This window comes from Exophiala viscosa (assembly GCF_022695815.1).
Source record: "Exophiala viscosa unplaced genomic scaffold EDD37scaffold_9, whole genome shotgun sequence".
In the NCBI taxonomy this organism is placed as follows: domain Eukaryota; kingdom Fungi; phylum Ascomycota; class Eurotiomycetes; order Chaetothyriales; family Herpotrichiellaceae; genus Exophiala; species Exophiala viscosa.
In genome coordinates, this window is record NW_026944361.1 from 678,173 (window position 1) to 693,552 (window position 15,380).

Consider the following 15,380-nt stretch of genomic DNA (forward strand, 5'->3'; position numbering starts at 1 on the left):
GGCTGAAGTACTTCGACCTAGAATAAGATGGTGGACGTAGGACAAGCGAGGGCAAGAAAGCTTCAGCAGAGCTCAGTTTGCTTCAACCCCTGTGCACCTTGTGATCTCGATGCCATCCTTGAGTATGAGTGAGTAATACTATCACCAATTATTGTAAGAAGGATCTTACCGGCACTCCTGTAGGTTCAAAGCTGTTGACCAAATTGCTCTCGTAGACCAACAGAGGATTACCAGTCCTGGTCTCGTCCAACTTGGCCTCGCCTTCTCGCTTGGCGTATTGTTTGGCCGTCTTGTCGGCAAATCGATTGTCCACGCCGTTGACAGTTCCGTTGGCCTTGTTGGCATTTTTCTTTTGTTGCACCGTGCTCCGCACATATTCAAGGTATGGCGGATTTCCCGGCGTGATGACATTGTCGGCTGCCATGACTGTGCCTGCCGTGATCATCCCCAGCTCTTCACAGAGCTTCAAGTCGGTCGTATAGGCAGGTTTGTAATGATCCAAGAACATCAGGTCAATGTGCTTCAAACTGCCGCTTGAATGCAGCCTTTTGATCGAGACATCGCTCGAGCCAACAACCACCTTGACAATGTCGCTCAAGCCGGCGAGATCGACCAAAGATGCGATGACGGCGGCAAACTCCGGATTTCTCTCAAGGCTGAAGTACCGTTGACCCCCAGCCTTGCGGACTGCATCACCGAAAAGAATGCACGAGTAGCCAATATAGCCACCCAGCTCAACCATTACCTGGGGTTTGACTTCTGCTATAAGGTCGGCAACAATACGTCCTTTGTCTTCTCCCACATTCATGAGATATTTCTTGGTTCGGGCATATTCATCGATGGCGGCCAGCACTTTTGTTGGCGAGCCTCTTATGCTTTCCACATCTGATTTGCTGTAAACGAAATGCAGAAGCTCAATCTCGCGCCCATCATCAAACTAAATGCCTGGTTAGTGAATGGTATATGTAGGCTGAAAGGGTCAGCGGGTACAAATGTCTCTTCCTGCTCCTGATACTGCTTTGAAGAGTCAAACTCGGCCATTGTTGTGGTCGGTACTCAAGTTATCTTCTGAGATGATTGCTTCGGTCTCTTGAGAATGAAGAAGTTTGCCAGTCTCCCATACAACAAATCTGCCGAACGGATGAGAAATCCTACATGCCTGTGGCTGACAGCTCAAGAGTAATGACAAGAGTCTGCATAACTAGCGTCTTAAGCGGCTTGAGATCTGAATCTAGGACCACTCGAAGCGGGATCGATCAGATCTCCGGAAGTACCTCCGGCCACTTGGATTGGAACTTCCCCTTGCTCAGGGACGGGTACCAAGCGAGGGATCAGGTATTGGTGTGCGCCCATGTGGGGAAAGGGACTCGCCAGTCGAGACCAGAACGGGGGAACGGGATTTTCACAGTTTTCGTTGACGTGCATATGTAAACGTAACGCGATGAAGTACTTGTGTACTGTGATAGCTTGGTAGGGGAACACTAAGTACCACCAAGAGGAGTAGAGAGTCTACAGACGAGGTTGATTTAGACGCTGATGATTCGATGATGTCTGACGACCCAATCAGAGAGCTAGACTAACTCCAAATGAGGTCTAGCGATCTTTGGCTACTCCAGATCCTGCACAGCTTCGTTCTCGCTCAGTTTTTCTTGCTTTCTTGAGATCCTTGAAAGTCATATTCCCACTTCTTCGTCATGACTCGCTATATACGGAGACAGGCGTTGCCATGAACCAGATGGAAGACGTCTTTGACTGCATGTGTTTGTCCCTGGGTGGGCCTCTGCAGACGCCGTAACGCGCCGCATCTTGACACCCACCAACTCAATCTGCTATCCGATCTTGCGCTAGGATCTGACATGCCCATCACACCATTTCTCATCCTCGGTTGCCCTGACCACTATCACAGGCTCACTGAACCGGCATATTCCCTGACAGCTGCTGTACGCCCATCCAACGGTAGAAATGAGGACCTGCAGCTGGCACGGCAATCTCTCCTTCTTCAGAGGCTGGCTATATTCTCCGGAGCACGTTGTCCCAGACCCTTTCCTTAACTCAACTCGAGTAGGATCTTCTACTACATCATGACTGTACCTGGTTTGAATCTTAATCTGCATGCTAAATCTCTTTCGTGAGCCTTGCATGCTTGTAACGGGCTACCCGCTACACGATCCCTGCTTTGCCTGGCTGCAGGAGCTCCCTAGTGGAACCTTTCCACACAGATCTGTGCAACGGAAGACGACTGCACCCGTCCTTACTCTTCCACCGAGTAAAGCATCCGGCGACATGGAAGACGTCTTCTATGGCATACAGCAAGTAAGTCAAAGGTCCACTGCTGATCACGTCTTGACGAGTCGTTGATCCTCGTGGTTGGGAGGGTATGGGATATAATACCCCCGGACTATCCTCCTAGCTTGTGGCTTTTTCCCAACCCAGCCTTCCCTAGTGACTGTTTGTTTGCAAATCCATCTCTGCCAGACTTTCTCATTCAACATGTCTGACCTCAAAGCAACCGTCGCCGAGACCAAAGCGGGATTCCACGTCGAGGGTTATGAGAAGATCGAGTACGACTTCACCTTCATTGACGATGTCTTTGACACCAGCAAGAGCGACTTGGCCGACTGCTACAAGAAGTGGGGCCGTTGCCTGGCTGTCATGGACTCCAACATCTTCGACGTCTATGGCGAGCAGACGGCAAAGTACTTCGAACACTACAACATCGACCTCGACATCCACAAGACAATGATTGGCGAAAAGGCCAAGTCAATCGACACTTTCTTGAGCATTGTCGACTCCATGAACAAGTTCGGTATCTACCGAAAGGTAAGAAGCCGCCCAACAACTAGCCGCCGCACAGCTAACATGTTGCAGGAACCAGTTCTCGTCATTGGCGGTGGACTGGTCACGGACGTTGCTGGGTAAAAGCTACCACCTGCCAAAGATGACTTCAAGGCACTCTGACCCATATATCTCCTTGGTTGTTTACCGGCATGAACGCTTTACTAACCTCTTATATCCAGTTTTGCGTGTGCGGCATACCGAAGAAACACCAACTTCATCCGTATTCCGACCACAGTTATCGGCCTCATTGATGCATCCGTGTCTATCAAGGTTGCTGTCAACTATGGCAACTACAAAAACAGATTGGGTGCTTACCATGCCCCGATGCATACCTTCCTCGATTTCGGGTTCCTCCGAACTCTACCGGAAGCACAAATCCGCAACGGTTTTGCTGAGCTAATCAAGATCTCCACTTGTGCTCATCTTCCCACCTTTGACCTGCTTGACAAATACTGCGAGCAGTTGATCAAGACTGGCTTTGGTCGAACACAGGGTGCGCCCAAGGAAGTCAAGGAGGCTGCGGATACTATCAACCGTGCTGGAATTCACGAGATGTTGAAGCTCGAAACCCCCAACTTGCACGAGATTGGACTTGACCGAGTCATCGCTTACGGCCACACGTATGTCTTTCATCTCCGCGTTCTTGAAATCCCACTAACGCGTCTCAGTTGGTCACCGCTCCACGAGCTGGTGCCAGAAGTACCACTCCGCCACGGTCATGCTATTTCTATTGACATGGCATACTCCGCCACCCTGGCGAACATGCGCGGTATCCTCAGTGATGAGGAGCATAAGCGGATATTGAACCTCTTTTCGCGAGCAGGATTGTCCATGGATCACCACCAATTCGACGAAGAGATTCTCGATAAGGCTACCAAGGCCATCTTGAAGACCAGAGATGGTCTGCTCCGCGCTGCTGTACCCAGCCCAATTGGACAGTGTGTCTTCTTGAACGATGTCTCGATGGATGAGATGTACGCTGCATTGAGGAAGCACAAGGAGCTGATGAAGAACTATCCTCGAAACGGAGAAGGTCTCGAGGCGTTCGTTGATGCCAGCGACACCGGCTACACGGTGAACAACAAGCCTGTTGAGGAGACGAACGGCAGTATTTCGAACGGCCTCAAGAAGCTTAATGTTCTCAACGATGATACCCAGGCCAATGGTGCTGCCACCAATGGACATTCCAATGTGGATGGCAAGAACACGAACGGTGTGGCGAAGGCTACTCAACTTCGTTCCGGCGAGGAGAAGCCTACTGAGCCTTCGAATGGATTGGCGAAGGGTTTGGCCAATGGAGCCAATGGTCATACCAACGGAGTCAACGGCCACGTCAACGGAGTACATTGAAGCGGCATTTTCTGAATAGTCTCACAGCTTCATAGCATGTTTCATCATGAGACTGGGATAACCTGTGATACGAAAATAAAAAGCATACCTGATTGGGGGTTTTTGAGAAACAGTGTTGATATTGAGATATGACTTCGACCATGTTCAAGACAAATACTTTAAGAATTTCCATCGCTGTGATGTTTTCTTTTCCTCGCATTGAGTGGACTGGTATCGCGCATTAATGTCGGACTCGTATATCTTCAGCTGATCAGATTCGCCTTTGTTCGACGATCGAGGAATATTCATGTAGACCTTCTCCATTAGCGCAATATGAGTGGAGTGTCCCTCTGCTCAACTTGCAGTCTATTTAGCGGATCATGATGTCAATACACCAACCGAAGTCGGTGGCTCTAAGACAGCAGACATTTTGTAGATCGCGAGTCGCAAATCTCCGAAGTGTACTGCGCGTTCTTGCACTTATCCTCTCCGCACGACTTGTCAATATATTGTAGCCTCGTACTCAAAGACTTCCTGGAGTTGTCACGAGAACCACGTCTGACCATACCTAGCAACGCAGAGAATCTTTTTACCGAAGTACAAGCCTTGCTCCAGATTTATGCAGATATCCCACATCGAAATGAGAGCGGCTGCAGCATTGACGGTGGGAAGGCGTACAATCAACTCGATACTGAGATCGCTCTGATTCTGCTGTACCCATGGAACCGACCTATTTCACCTGCACTTTGGGGCAGGCTTCTCAATATCACAATGGGAAACCCTTCAACACAATTGATAAATTCGTTGAGAGTCAAGCACAGAGTGAACCCTCCACACCAGCTGTTGGCTTCTTTTCGCCCACAACTGACGGACAACCATGGAAGTCGCAAATCTTGACTTTCCAGGACGTCCGACAAGGCTCTGCTATTGTGGCAGAAGCACTGTCGAGCAAGTTAAACTCCCGTCCGAATCAGACGGTAGGACTTCTCTGTCCTAGCTCACCAGAGTTCCTACTCACGTGGCTAGCCATCATGAGGCTCGGGCATGCGGCGCTACTAATTGCACCACAATGCTCCCCATCCGCCGTGGCTCATCTATGCAAGTCCTGCGACGTAAAGTACCTGCTTTACGATGAGGTGTACGAAAAACTCGCGGACAATGCTCTGAGCGAGTTCTCTAAGGAAGGGAAAGATTCTATGGAAAGTCTACACCTTCCCTTTGCGGGAGAGGATATCTTCGACGTTATCAGACGTCCACTTTCCCGTGCCCTTGAGGAACCAGTCACTGTCCATGAGTCAGATATTGCGTACCTCCACCACACCTCCGGCACTTCCACAGGCATGCCCAAACCCATCCCACAAACCCATCACGGGGGTCTAGGAGTACTACCTATTCTTGACGACAGGAAAAGGGCTTCATTCACCACCACACCACTTTATCACGGCGGCGTAGCTGATCTCTTCCGAGCGTGGATGAGTAATGCGTTGATATGGCTGTTTCCGGGGAAGAACGTCCCAATCACGGCTGGGAATGTATGCAAATGTCTCGACGCAGCAGCAGCGGATGAAGTGACCCCAAAAGTCAAGTATTTCTCCTCCGTGCCATACGTGCTGCAGATGATGGGGGAGGACAGCAATGGTCTGGGACATCTTCAGCGAATGGACGTTGTTGGTGTCGGAGGCGCTGCTTTGCCAGCGGAAGTTGGAGATAGGCTCGTTGACAGCAAAGTCAATCTGATATCACGGTTTGGTAGTGCAGAATGCGGATTTCTGATGTCTTCATATCGAGACTTCGACAACGATAAAGAGTGGCAATACCTCAGATCAGATCCTAGCAAGGGGTACCTCAAATTCGAGCCTCAAAAGGATGGCCTCTCCGAACTCGTCATCCAACCGCATTGGCCTCATATGGTAAGTCCCTTGCTCTCCAGCTATAACAATCTGACCATGCGCAGGCCAAACGCAACCGCGAGGACGGATCTTTCGCCACAGCGGACCTTTTCGCACCTCATCCTACCATACCAAACGCATGGCGATATCACTCCCGGGCGGACTCCCAGCTCACGCTCATTACCGGGAAGAAATTCGATCCAGCACCACTTGAAGACGCCATTCGTGCTTCCTCATCCTTAATCGACGATGCACTCATCTTCGGAAACGGCCAGCCATACCCTGGCGTACTCCTCTTTCCCTCCGAGGCTGCAGCCTCCAAAGGAGATGACGACCTCATCAGCGACCTGTCGTCTTACATCGAGAAACTGAACAAGGAAAGCCAAAGTCATGCACGAATCCCCCGGAATATGCTCATTCCCATGCCATACACCGTGCAGCCTCTGGAGAAGAGCAGCAAAGGCACAATTTTGCGCAGGGCGGCCGAAGAACGCTACGCGGAGATTATCACCAAGGCATACGAGAACGTCCTTCCCGAGCGCAACTCTGAAGTCCTGGATACCGACATCCCAAAGACAATCCGACAGATCGTGACCAATGTCGTTGGCGAACGCGGACATACAGACCAAGAGTCTTTAGACGACGATACCGACCTCTTTGCATACGGCGTAGACTCTGTCGGAGGGATCCAGATCCGCCATGCACTATCCCAGCTGATTCCCAAGGGCTCAACCTTGCCGCTCACCGTTGTCGAGGACCAGGGGAGCATATCTCGACTGAGCGCCTTGATTCTGCGAATGCGCTCGGGGGAATCTGTCAACGGCACGCAGGACACCGACCCAGACCAGCAACAACTCATGCTCGATCTGGCAAAACAATACAGCACTTTCACCGATCCTCATGCCTCGAGCAACGCTCAAGCTCCATCGACTTCACCAGACGACAAGCAGACAGGTCTTCAAATCCTGCTCACCGGTCCAACCGGGTCCTTGGGCTCTCACATTCTACACAATCTCCTGTCCAACCCTCACGTAGCTCACATCCACCTCCTCGTCCGCGGCAGCACACCTCACGCCTCCCGTGAGCGTGTCCTCAAGGCCCTCACATCCCGCCAGCTTCCCATTCCAGAAGACTTCTCCAACAAAACGACAATATGGCAATGCAAACTGTCCAACCCCGACCTCGGCCTTTCCAAGACAGACTACACCCACCTCTCCAGCACAGTCGACGTGATAATCCATCTAGCATGGAGCGTCAACTTCCTTCTCCCACTCCGGACGTTTGCCGGTACACACCTATCCGGCCTGAGGAATCTAATCGACCTGTCGTTATCCAGTCCGCGCCCAATGCCACCACGCCTGATATTCTGTTCCAGCGTGGCATCTGTATCACAGTATCCTTCTCTGCCAGATATTCCGGACGCAGCCGTCCCTGAAAGGTCAATGACCACTCCCTCTTCCTCCGGGCCCACAGGCTACGCGCGCTCGAAATGGGTCGCTGAAGCGATATGTCTTGCCGCGCACAAGTCGACACGTTTACACAACCGTATTTCGATATCTCGTGTCGGTCAAATCTCCGGTGCAAGCGATACAGGTGTATGGAATGCTTCCGAGGCGTACCCATTAATGCTATCGAGCATGAAAGCTACGGGTGTGCTTCCGGACTTGCAAAACGAGGTGTTGAACTGGTTGCCGGTGGACATTGCCGCCCACGCCTTCGTTGAAGATGTACTATCAGTAAAAGACACGACCGCTAGTTCAACCCACGACCACGATCACGACCAGCACGAAGATCAAAACCGGCATAATAATGATGATGACATCCCAGTTCACCACGTCCTCAACCCACACAACAACGTCTCGTGGTCCAACCTCCTAGCCTGTCTGGCAAAGCATGAATCGTTCCAAGTGGTACCGGCCGACGACTGGCTTTCCCGTCTGTCGGCACTGCAGGACGATGAGAAAACAAAAGACCATCCGGCGTTGCGGCTGCTTGGTTTCTGGAAAGGCGCGTATGGTGGACAGACCGCAACGGGAGATCAGCCACGCCATGACCCTATTAGATATGAGATGAACAAGACATACATGCGGATGCCGTGTCTCAAGACGGATATCACAAAAGGAGCCGACGAAGACTACTTCCTGCAATTGTGGAAATGGATCAAGGACAACGTCTAAACGCACGAAGACGTTACTCGAGTCAAATAGCCATACAAAAGCACCCATCCACACTAATAGCGTCTCGTTTGTGTCTTTGACTATCCATAGCTTGCTACTCATGTTGTGTATGTCTGTTTGTATACAGTGGGGGAGGATCAAGTCAGTCCACGGACAACATGAACGACTCCCCTTCTCGCTTTTTTGTCGCCCTCTGAAAAGGCTCTGCCCACCAATCCTCCATCTGGACGCCACGCTGTGCTTCTGTCGGATATTCGTGTCATCAATGCCTTGTTGACGAAACCGCGTGCTCCCGCCAATCTTGACTTTCATGTCTCCTGTTGACCAGGTATAAGCCATAATCATACACTCTTTTAACGCCAGCAGAAAGAGTCCACCCACATGTGACACTGACGTTGTACAGGATGCATAGTTGTGTGGCAGAGCCGATTCCCCGTGTAAAGTCCTTGCCAATCATGATCGGCGACGTTTCCCCGGATGCTCATCCAGCCGTGCCTTGGGTCCTATCGAATGAACATGCCTTCTGCCCTACCCCAGAAATTTCTGGCCTTGTTGACATGATCTAGACCAAGCATTTCATCTCCGTCTTGGATGAGGTCCACTATGACATCGTCATCTTCGAGATATTTGGGTTTGGCGTACAATGCTCTGGACACCAGAGCGAACTTGATCTGTTGTAGAAGCTTGCCCTTGATACCTGTCCTCTTGCTGATTCGTTCTTTCGTCTCCTTCAACGTCTCGCCGGGCTTGAGCATGAACTTGAAGGGGACGCCATGCGGTTTGTTGGCCTCTTTGTCAAAATGGTAACAGTATATGAATCTGTCATCATCTGAGGCGTTGAGCTCCTCGTCCGGTATTCTTTCGGCGTATAAAGTTGTGAACTCGTTGACGCCAACGACGTTGAAATCCTCGATCAGTTCCTTGTGGATTTTACCCCCATGCACTTCGAGAATGCGAATGTTTCGCGCAACTTCTTCATCAAGTTTCAGTTTAGTCGCGATGCCACTGATCAAGTCTCCGATGATGCCGTTCTTGGCGACGAGTACCTCCAGTTGTTCCTGCTTGGGTCAGAAAACGTGCCACGAAATTCCACGAATAAACTTACCTCTTTGCTGATGCCATCGCTAAGCCAAATGACTTTCATAATTTTCTTGGTCTCATAATCGGCCAGACTCGTTTCCAGGACTTCGTAGTATAAACCATCGGGACGATGCGTGGCATACCCACCATAAGAGGAAAACTGTGATTGTAAGATCTGATTGAGGTTGTGATTCAAGCCACGTTTAATCCACATCTTGATCTTGTTGTTCGTTGCACTGATGGTAGCGAAGCGGATGTGAGTGGGGTCCACCTTCAGATGATCGCCAACTTTGCCGGAGAATTGATCATAGGTCATCTTCTTGCTGAGGTTTAGCACGAAAGCTTCCCCTTCTGTTCCTGGTCTGGGATAGAATGTGACGGGTATTTTGTTCAAAAGGTAGTCGTAGTACTGACGAGCATCGGTGTAGGTGACTGTGGACGAATCGAGATCGGGCAGGTTTTGCTGGAAGCAAATGATGTCGCCATCTTGGATCTCGGATTGCTGGAATGTTTGCTTCGGCTTCATCGCTTCGATCATTGAAAACTTGATTTCCTCGAACAGAAGTATCGACGTGCTCGGATCCCACTGCATCATTTTGTTGATTTGCGGTGCAGCGTCCGCGACCTTGTCGAGTTTTCTGACATAGACATGTCCAACACCGGTCAACGTCTGCGCTTTCACGTCGAAGTACTTGAGAAACACCAAAATCGGAGCATTGCCACCAGCGCCTTGTGTTGTGTCAGGGAAATGGACTTTGCCATCTTCTGATCTTGGGGCACCTTCAGCCCACAAATAAAACGGACGTCCCCTAGACCCGTATTTATTCATAGCTTCTTCGATGGAAATGTCGACTTCTCGGATTGGCTGGTCTGGACGATTTGTCTTGTTCTGCCTGCCAACCATGACCCAAAATCTGATTTGCTCCGGACCAAGGCCTTCCTGTTCGGCAACTGTGGCTGCAAATTCGCTGACTTTGGTTGTACGCAATAGTCGATGGACCTGTGGAGCTGCTGGGTCGCTAGATTCTAGATCATAGTTCGTGAGGTCGAACGAGTGGTGAGACTGGAAGGTCTTCTCGGTTATCAGGCCAACGTTCATGTAGAGATGTGCTTCTTCGCGTTCTTTCTTCTTTCTGGCCAGTTCGGTTTGCTCCTCAGAAATCCTTCTTTCGATATGTGATGGGATGTCGGTTTCTTGGACTCCGAGAAGAACTTGGTCCACTCTGCTTTTTCGAATGTACACCAACATGTAGGCATTCATGGATCGCTTGGTAGAGTAGCCCCTCATGTAGGGCTGCCGTTGCCCAGGCCCGCCATTAGCGACATTAGCGTACTCGCCACCATAGTTCTCCTCTAGTACCTCTTTCATAGTGGCTCGAGTAACTCTGTCATCGTCGAATTTGTAGAAATGACCATCCTTGGTCGGCTTGAGGAAAGCGTAATAATGGCCAGCATTGAAATCACCGCTATGCACCAATACTCCGTGCAGTTCGTACATCCAAGGCTCGTTCGTAGATGCCTTGGCTTCATCAGAAAGGTATAGGGAGGCGTCAAAATTTTCAGGGAATTCGTGTCTGTCGTTGACCTTCATCATGGCGTCACGATTGATGTCGTACTCAAATCGTTTCAACTGTAGATGTAGAACTGGCGGGAAACTCTCAAAGATGACGCCTTTCCTTGCGTCTTGCAGCTTGTAAGGCTCACCCGCATCATATTTGTTCTCGCCTTCCAGGGTCTCCACCTGAATATAGTCCATGAAACTTTCGTGCAAGTTTTTGTTGCCGCGGACATTGAGCTGCAGATCCCAGAATTCTTCTATCCTGGAAGATTCAAAGTCCACATTGATGCAGGAGATGTATGTCTTCGTCTTGCCGACAAACAACTCTGGGAGTGTTCTCTCCGCCGGGGTGCCTTTCATCTTCTTCTCCAGATTTTCCATCAGTATTCGAGACAGCTCCTGCACATCTTGTTGTTCAAAGATCTGTCGGGTATCCCAGCCGAAAGACGCCGTTAGTTCGTTGGTCGAGACTGCGAATTTGTCCTTTTGTAGTCTGTAGAATAATCTTTGCAGAGTCCATGCGCTGTTACTTCGATTCGCTTCCTGTTCGGTTGGAATCTGGTATACGGCTTTGCGGAAGGCGTCGGTGAAGTATAGTGATTGTATGAGGGAGTTGAGGTAGCATGTTGCTCCTTGATTTTTCAAGCCCACCATTCCTGTTTCCTTCTTTGAATCATATCCTTCAAAGTTGTGCCACAGTACACCAGTAGGATCTTTGATGATGCGTATGTATGCAGTCAAGTTTGCTTCGTCATTCTCGATGAGGTGTCTCGTTCCTTCTTCCCAAGGCTGGTGGAATGCTTTTCTGAGTTCTACAAATCTTGTGAAACCCCAATCACCTTCTTTGGCGTTGAATCGGTGAGTGGCGGAATGTGTGCGGAATAAGGATGGATCGTTCGGGTTCCATAGGACGAGGGAGAATTGGACGCAGGCATACCAATCCGCAGGAGGATCGCCTTCGAAGCCGTGCTCCAGGTAGAAAGAAGCGCAGTCTACCTGGTTTCCATAGGGGAAGAAGAGGACCCTCCAAGGATGGCCACCGCACTCAAAGGTCGGTCCATGTTCTCTTCTTGACAGTGTCCGCCATTTTTCTATGTGCCAGGTGTTGTATGTTTCGGCCTCGGGCTCAGTGTCGGGTAGGTCGACGAGGACATGTCTTTTCATGGCTTCGTCTGGATGCTGGTCAGAGAGGCAGCAAATGGGTGGGAAGGGAGATTCATACAATCATCTGCTCTGGGAAGAGCATCTGTAGGCTCTTCAGAGCCCTCGTCGGGGGAGATGTTGACGACTTCATTTTCCTTTTCGTTGTATTGATCGTATCCATCAATCAACATGTCAGGACCTGCCAACTGTAGGCAGCCGAACAAAGGTTCGAGGTCAGCTTCCATGTTTTCGAACGAGCATGCTGCAGGTTATGTTGAGGATGAGGAGGAAGAGAGTTCACATACGTTGTCCATGGCGAGTAATCCCAAAAGGACTCGACGTGGAAGGAACTGCGCAGCTCCTTCCTCGAAGTTCCGCGCGGTGACAGGGAAGCGCACCTATCCCCAAAAGCCAGTCCAGGCTGATGCGAAAGGGTGTACAATAAGACAAAAGTACCCAAAATGTCGGCAGTCAGGGTGTCAATCGATGCGAAAAGTCCAAGGAGGAAAGGATCCGAAGGTAGCTATCGTTCAACACGAATAATAATAGCAGGCCTTCTCCAGAATTGGGGCGTGCGCAGTTACAGACCAGATCAGATGTCAAGTCCAGGATGTCTGCGGGCAAAACGTGAGTGAGGGACATCGAATAATGACGAAGGCCAAACTAGAACTGCTCCGGTCGCTCACTCACCCGCACGCACGTGCGCGCCGCTTTTATATCAGCTTGCGATACATCATTCTCATCTCGACTCATTTTATATCGACCCTCATCTGGGCGAGTGAAGCTTCTGATAATGACATGGAATTGTGGCACAGGAATGGACTCAAGGTGGAAGTCATCAGAACTTCCGCCCCTAGAGTCGACTGGGTTCTGAGCAGCAGCAGTCTCACTGAATAAATATTCCAGTGTTATCGAGTCAAGGCCATATATTCGCCCTCTATATGTACACGACCGCTCTCGCGCAGAAGGCATCGCAAGGTTGACAATAGACTCAGTCGCCATCAGTGAGGCCTCCAGAGGGGCACTGCCAAACCGGTTGGTCGGTCCTTTTCAAGTCGACCTCAGCATCATCGGTGCAAGACCCGACATTCAAGGATCCAAAAAGTCTGACTGACAGTGTATCTCTATGGCTGTGAGAGCCCGTACAACCGTGTTTGGGCTTGCTTAGCACATTAAGTCCTGATATAGGCGATGTACTTGCGATATCGCTTCCAGCACGCTCCCTAGACGCAACCAAGACATCCATTAAGACGCTATAGGCCCGTTGAGACCTGGTCAGATGTAGCCGCTTATCCTCGGCAGGTGAAATCCGTACTGCAATCCATAAACCTACCGTATTTACTATTGCTGCTCTCCAATTGTACATTTGTCGACTCCCCCACTGTGACATGCCCACGAAATATGACTCCTACCCACTAAGCTACCACTCCAAAGTGTTGGGTACACCGACTTTACTGACGCTTATACCGTCGACCAAAGATGATCAAACGTCATTGTAACGAGAATACGCAATCAAGTGGCATGAAATGCTGCAGATTTCCCGCTTATCAAATGCCCGAGCCTCGTGGGTGACGGGACTGACATCTCTACCTCAATGTAGATGGACATCTTCTCGGAGTCCTCCACCATGGCGGCCAGCGTCGACACTGGACGAGTAAGGACATAAATGCACTACTCAATCGCAATACATATGGCTAACGTCTATTTCGCAGCTGGGTCGATCGCCCAATTCGTCCCATCAGTCTGCGCCAGCTATTCTTCTTCGGTCGCACTTTGACTGAGAGCCGCCTTCTCAGCTCTGCCAACTATGTGCGAATGGAATTGCCAACTCGAATTGCGCATCGGCTCCGCGAGATGCAACGTCTACCCTACGTCGTCGTGACCAACCCACACCTTTCCACAGTATACGAATTGTACTACAAGTCTTTCGAGACCTTTCGACGGACGCCGGTGATCAGAACAGTGAAGGAGAACGAGGATTTCTGCGAAGTCATTACCGACAGTCTGAAAGAGCATCTCGCTGTAATACCGAATCTGGTCATGGGCGTACTTGAGTGTCAAGACCTCGTTCCGGCTGACACCATGGACAAATTTGTGCAGGCCATGTTGCGAGCTAGAATCTCGCGGCGAGTGATTGCTGAACAACACCTCGCACTTACAGACACATTCAATTCGCCGTGGCACGTGGAACAACCAAGCGCCGAAGATGAATTTGTGGGTGAAGTCCTTCTTCGATGCAATGCAAAGGATATTGTCGAGCGAGTTGGGAAGTTCACCCAGGACCTCTGCAAGTCACTCGCTGGTCCTGATGCGATAGTGCCGGAGGTCAAGATACAAGGACATGTCAGCGCAACTTTCCCATATGTTCTAAGCCATCTGGAATATATCACTGGCGAACTACTGCGAAATTCGATCCAGGCAGTCATGGCCAAGTACCCAGACCCGCGACAACCCCCACCACCAATCGAGGTATTGATATGTGAAGCACCTCAGCAGGTTGTCATCCGCATCTCGGACCAAGGAGGAGGCGTCCCGCGCGAGATTGCGCCATTTCTATGGTCTTTTAACAAAGGGCCCAGAAGCGCTGAAAGGCTTCAGAAATTCAAAGACGTGCCAACTCTGGCCGCGACCATGCAGGAAGTTCGACAACCCGCCGGAAACAAGCCGACTGGGAAGTTTAAAGACTCTTCTTTAAGCAGCCTCGCATCCCGACCGCCTGATCTGAGACTGGGTATGGGGCTACCCATGAGCAGAGTCTACGCAGAGTACTGGGCGGGTGGTCTTGAGCTCCACAGTCTTGAAGGATACGGAGTCGACGCCTTTCTACAGATATCGAAGATAGGCAACCAGAACGAGCAACTCACTTCTCGTGCAAGTATAGATGCAGTGTGAAGGATGAGTGAAATGAAGGAAGACTTATAATGTATCGCAGGCGGATCGAATCTGGTTTCTTGAATGCTTGCTTGATGGGATTGAAGATTCTATCTCAAATTAACGCCATCAGCAAATGTGCTTCAAGGCCAAGAGGTAGATGAATCGATAGTACAGAGACTTCGGTCAGATTATGCCTTTAACCTCATGCTCGACCAGCACTTTATGCAGAACATGCCTGAGGCGGTTGAGCTGTCGGATTACCAGAGTATGATATTTTTCTTCATGGAAACAAGCACAGGATGGAGAATGAAAATACCCACATTCACACATAATTGACTGATATATCTCCTCCAGGGTCATGATGTTCCGATATTCAGGTCATCACCGCATCATGGTAGCAACTACTAGTAGGCCCTCGTGATGATGGTTTTAGATTCGGATCTGATGAGATTTAATCTCGACACCATTCATCGGAATCACCAGCTTCATGGT

At 50.2% G+C, this 15,380-nt stretch overlaps 5 protein-coding genes across 5 annotated transcripts; 3 read left to right on the forward strand and 2 right to left on the reverse strand.

Annotated features, from left to right (window-relative positions):
* Window positions 1-95: 95 nt before the first annotated feature.
* On the reverse strand, window positions 96-1,490 carry EDD37DRAFT_636802 (catechol O-methyltransferase). Its single transcript, XM_062817004.1, has 2 exons — window positions 991-1,490; window positions 96-937 (listed from the first exon to the last, which is right to left on the reverse strand). Exons 1-2 carry the CDS (start codon window positions 1,039-1,041, stop codon window positions 149-151), a joined length of 840 nt encoding a protein of 279 aa, XP_062667871.1. The 5' UTR covers window positions 1,042-1,490; the 3' UTR covers window positions 96-148.
* Window positions 1,491-2,239: 749 nt separating this feature from the next.
* Window positions 2,240-4,188, forward strand: EDD37DRAFT_683920 (3-dehydroquinate synthase; the record flags this gene model as incomplete). Its single annotated transcript, XM_062819852.1, has 4 exons — window positions 2,240-2,820; window positions 2,869-2,915; window positions 3,018-3,458; window positions 3,507-4,188. Exons 1-4 carry the CDS (start codon window positions 2,491-2,493, stop codon window positions 4,186-4,188), a joined length of 1,500 nt encoding a protein of 499 aa, XP_062667872.1. The 5' UTR covers window positions 2,240-2,490.
* Window positions 4,189-4,886: 698 nt separating this feature from the next.
* EDD37DRAFT_555111 (uncharacterized protein) lies at window positions 4,887-7,795 on the forward strand (the record flags this gene model as incomplete). Its single annotated transcript, XM_062813696.1, has 2 exons — window positions 4,887-6,077; window positions 6,122-7,795. Coding segments are annotated over 2 exons (2,865 nt in total), but the record flags the coding sequence as incomplete, so codon positions are not given.
* Window positions 7,796-8,736: 941 nt separating this feature from the next.
* On the reverse strand, window positions 8,737-12,259 carry EDD37DRAFT_567546 (ubiquitin thiolesterase; the record flags this gene model as incomplete). The annotated part of the gene is made up of 3 exons (XM_062814156.1): window positions 8,737-9,291; window positions 9,339-12,043; window positions 12,094-12,259. The coding sequence occupies 3 exons, from the start codon at window positions 12,257-12,259 to the stop codon at window positions 8,737-8,739; spliced, it is 3,426 nt and encodes a 1,141-aa protein (XP_062667874.1).
* Window positions 12,260-13,278: 1,019 nt separating this feature from the next.
* On the forward strand, window positions 13,279-15,123 carry EDD37DRAFT_502561 (pyruvate dehydrogenase kinase). Its single transcript, XM_062813502.1, has 2 exons — window positions 13,279-13,668; window positions 13,727-15,123. Exons 1-2 carry the CDS (start codon window positions 13,541-13,543, stop codon window positions 14,904-14,906), a joined length of 1,308 nt encoding a protein of 435 aa, XP_062667875.1. The 5' UTR covers window positions 13,279-13,540; the 3' UTR covers window positions 14,907-15,123.
* Window positions 15,124-15,380: the final 257 nt, after the last annotated feature.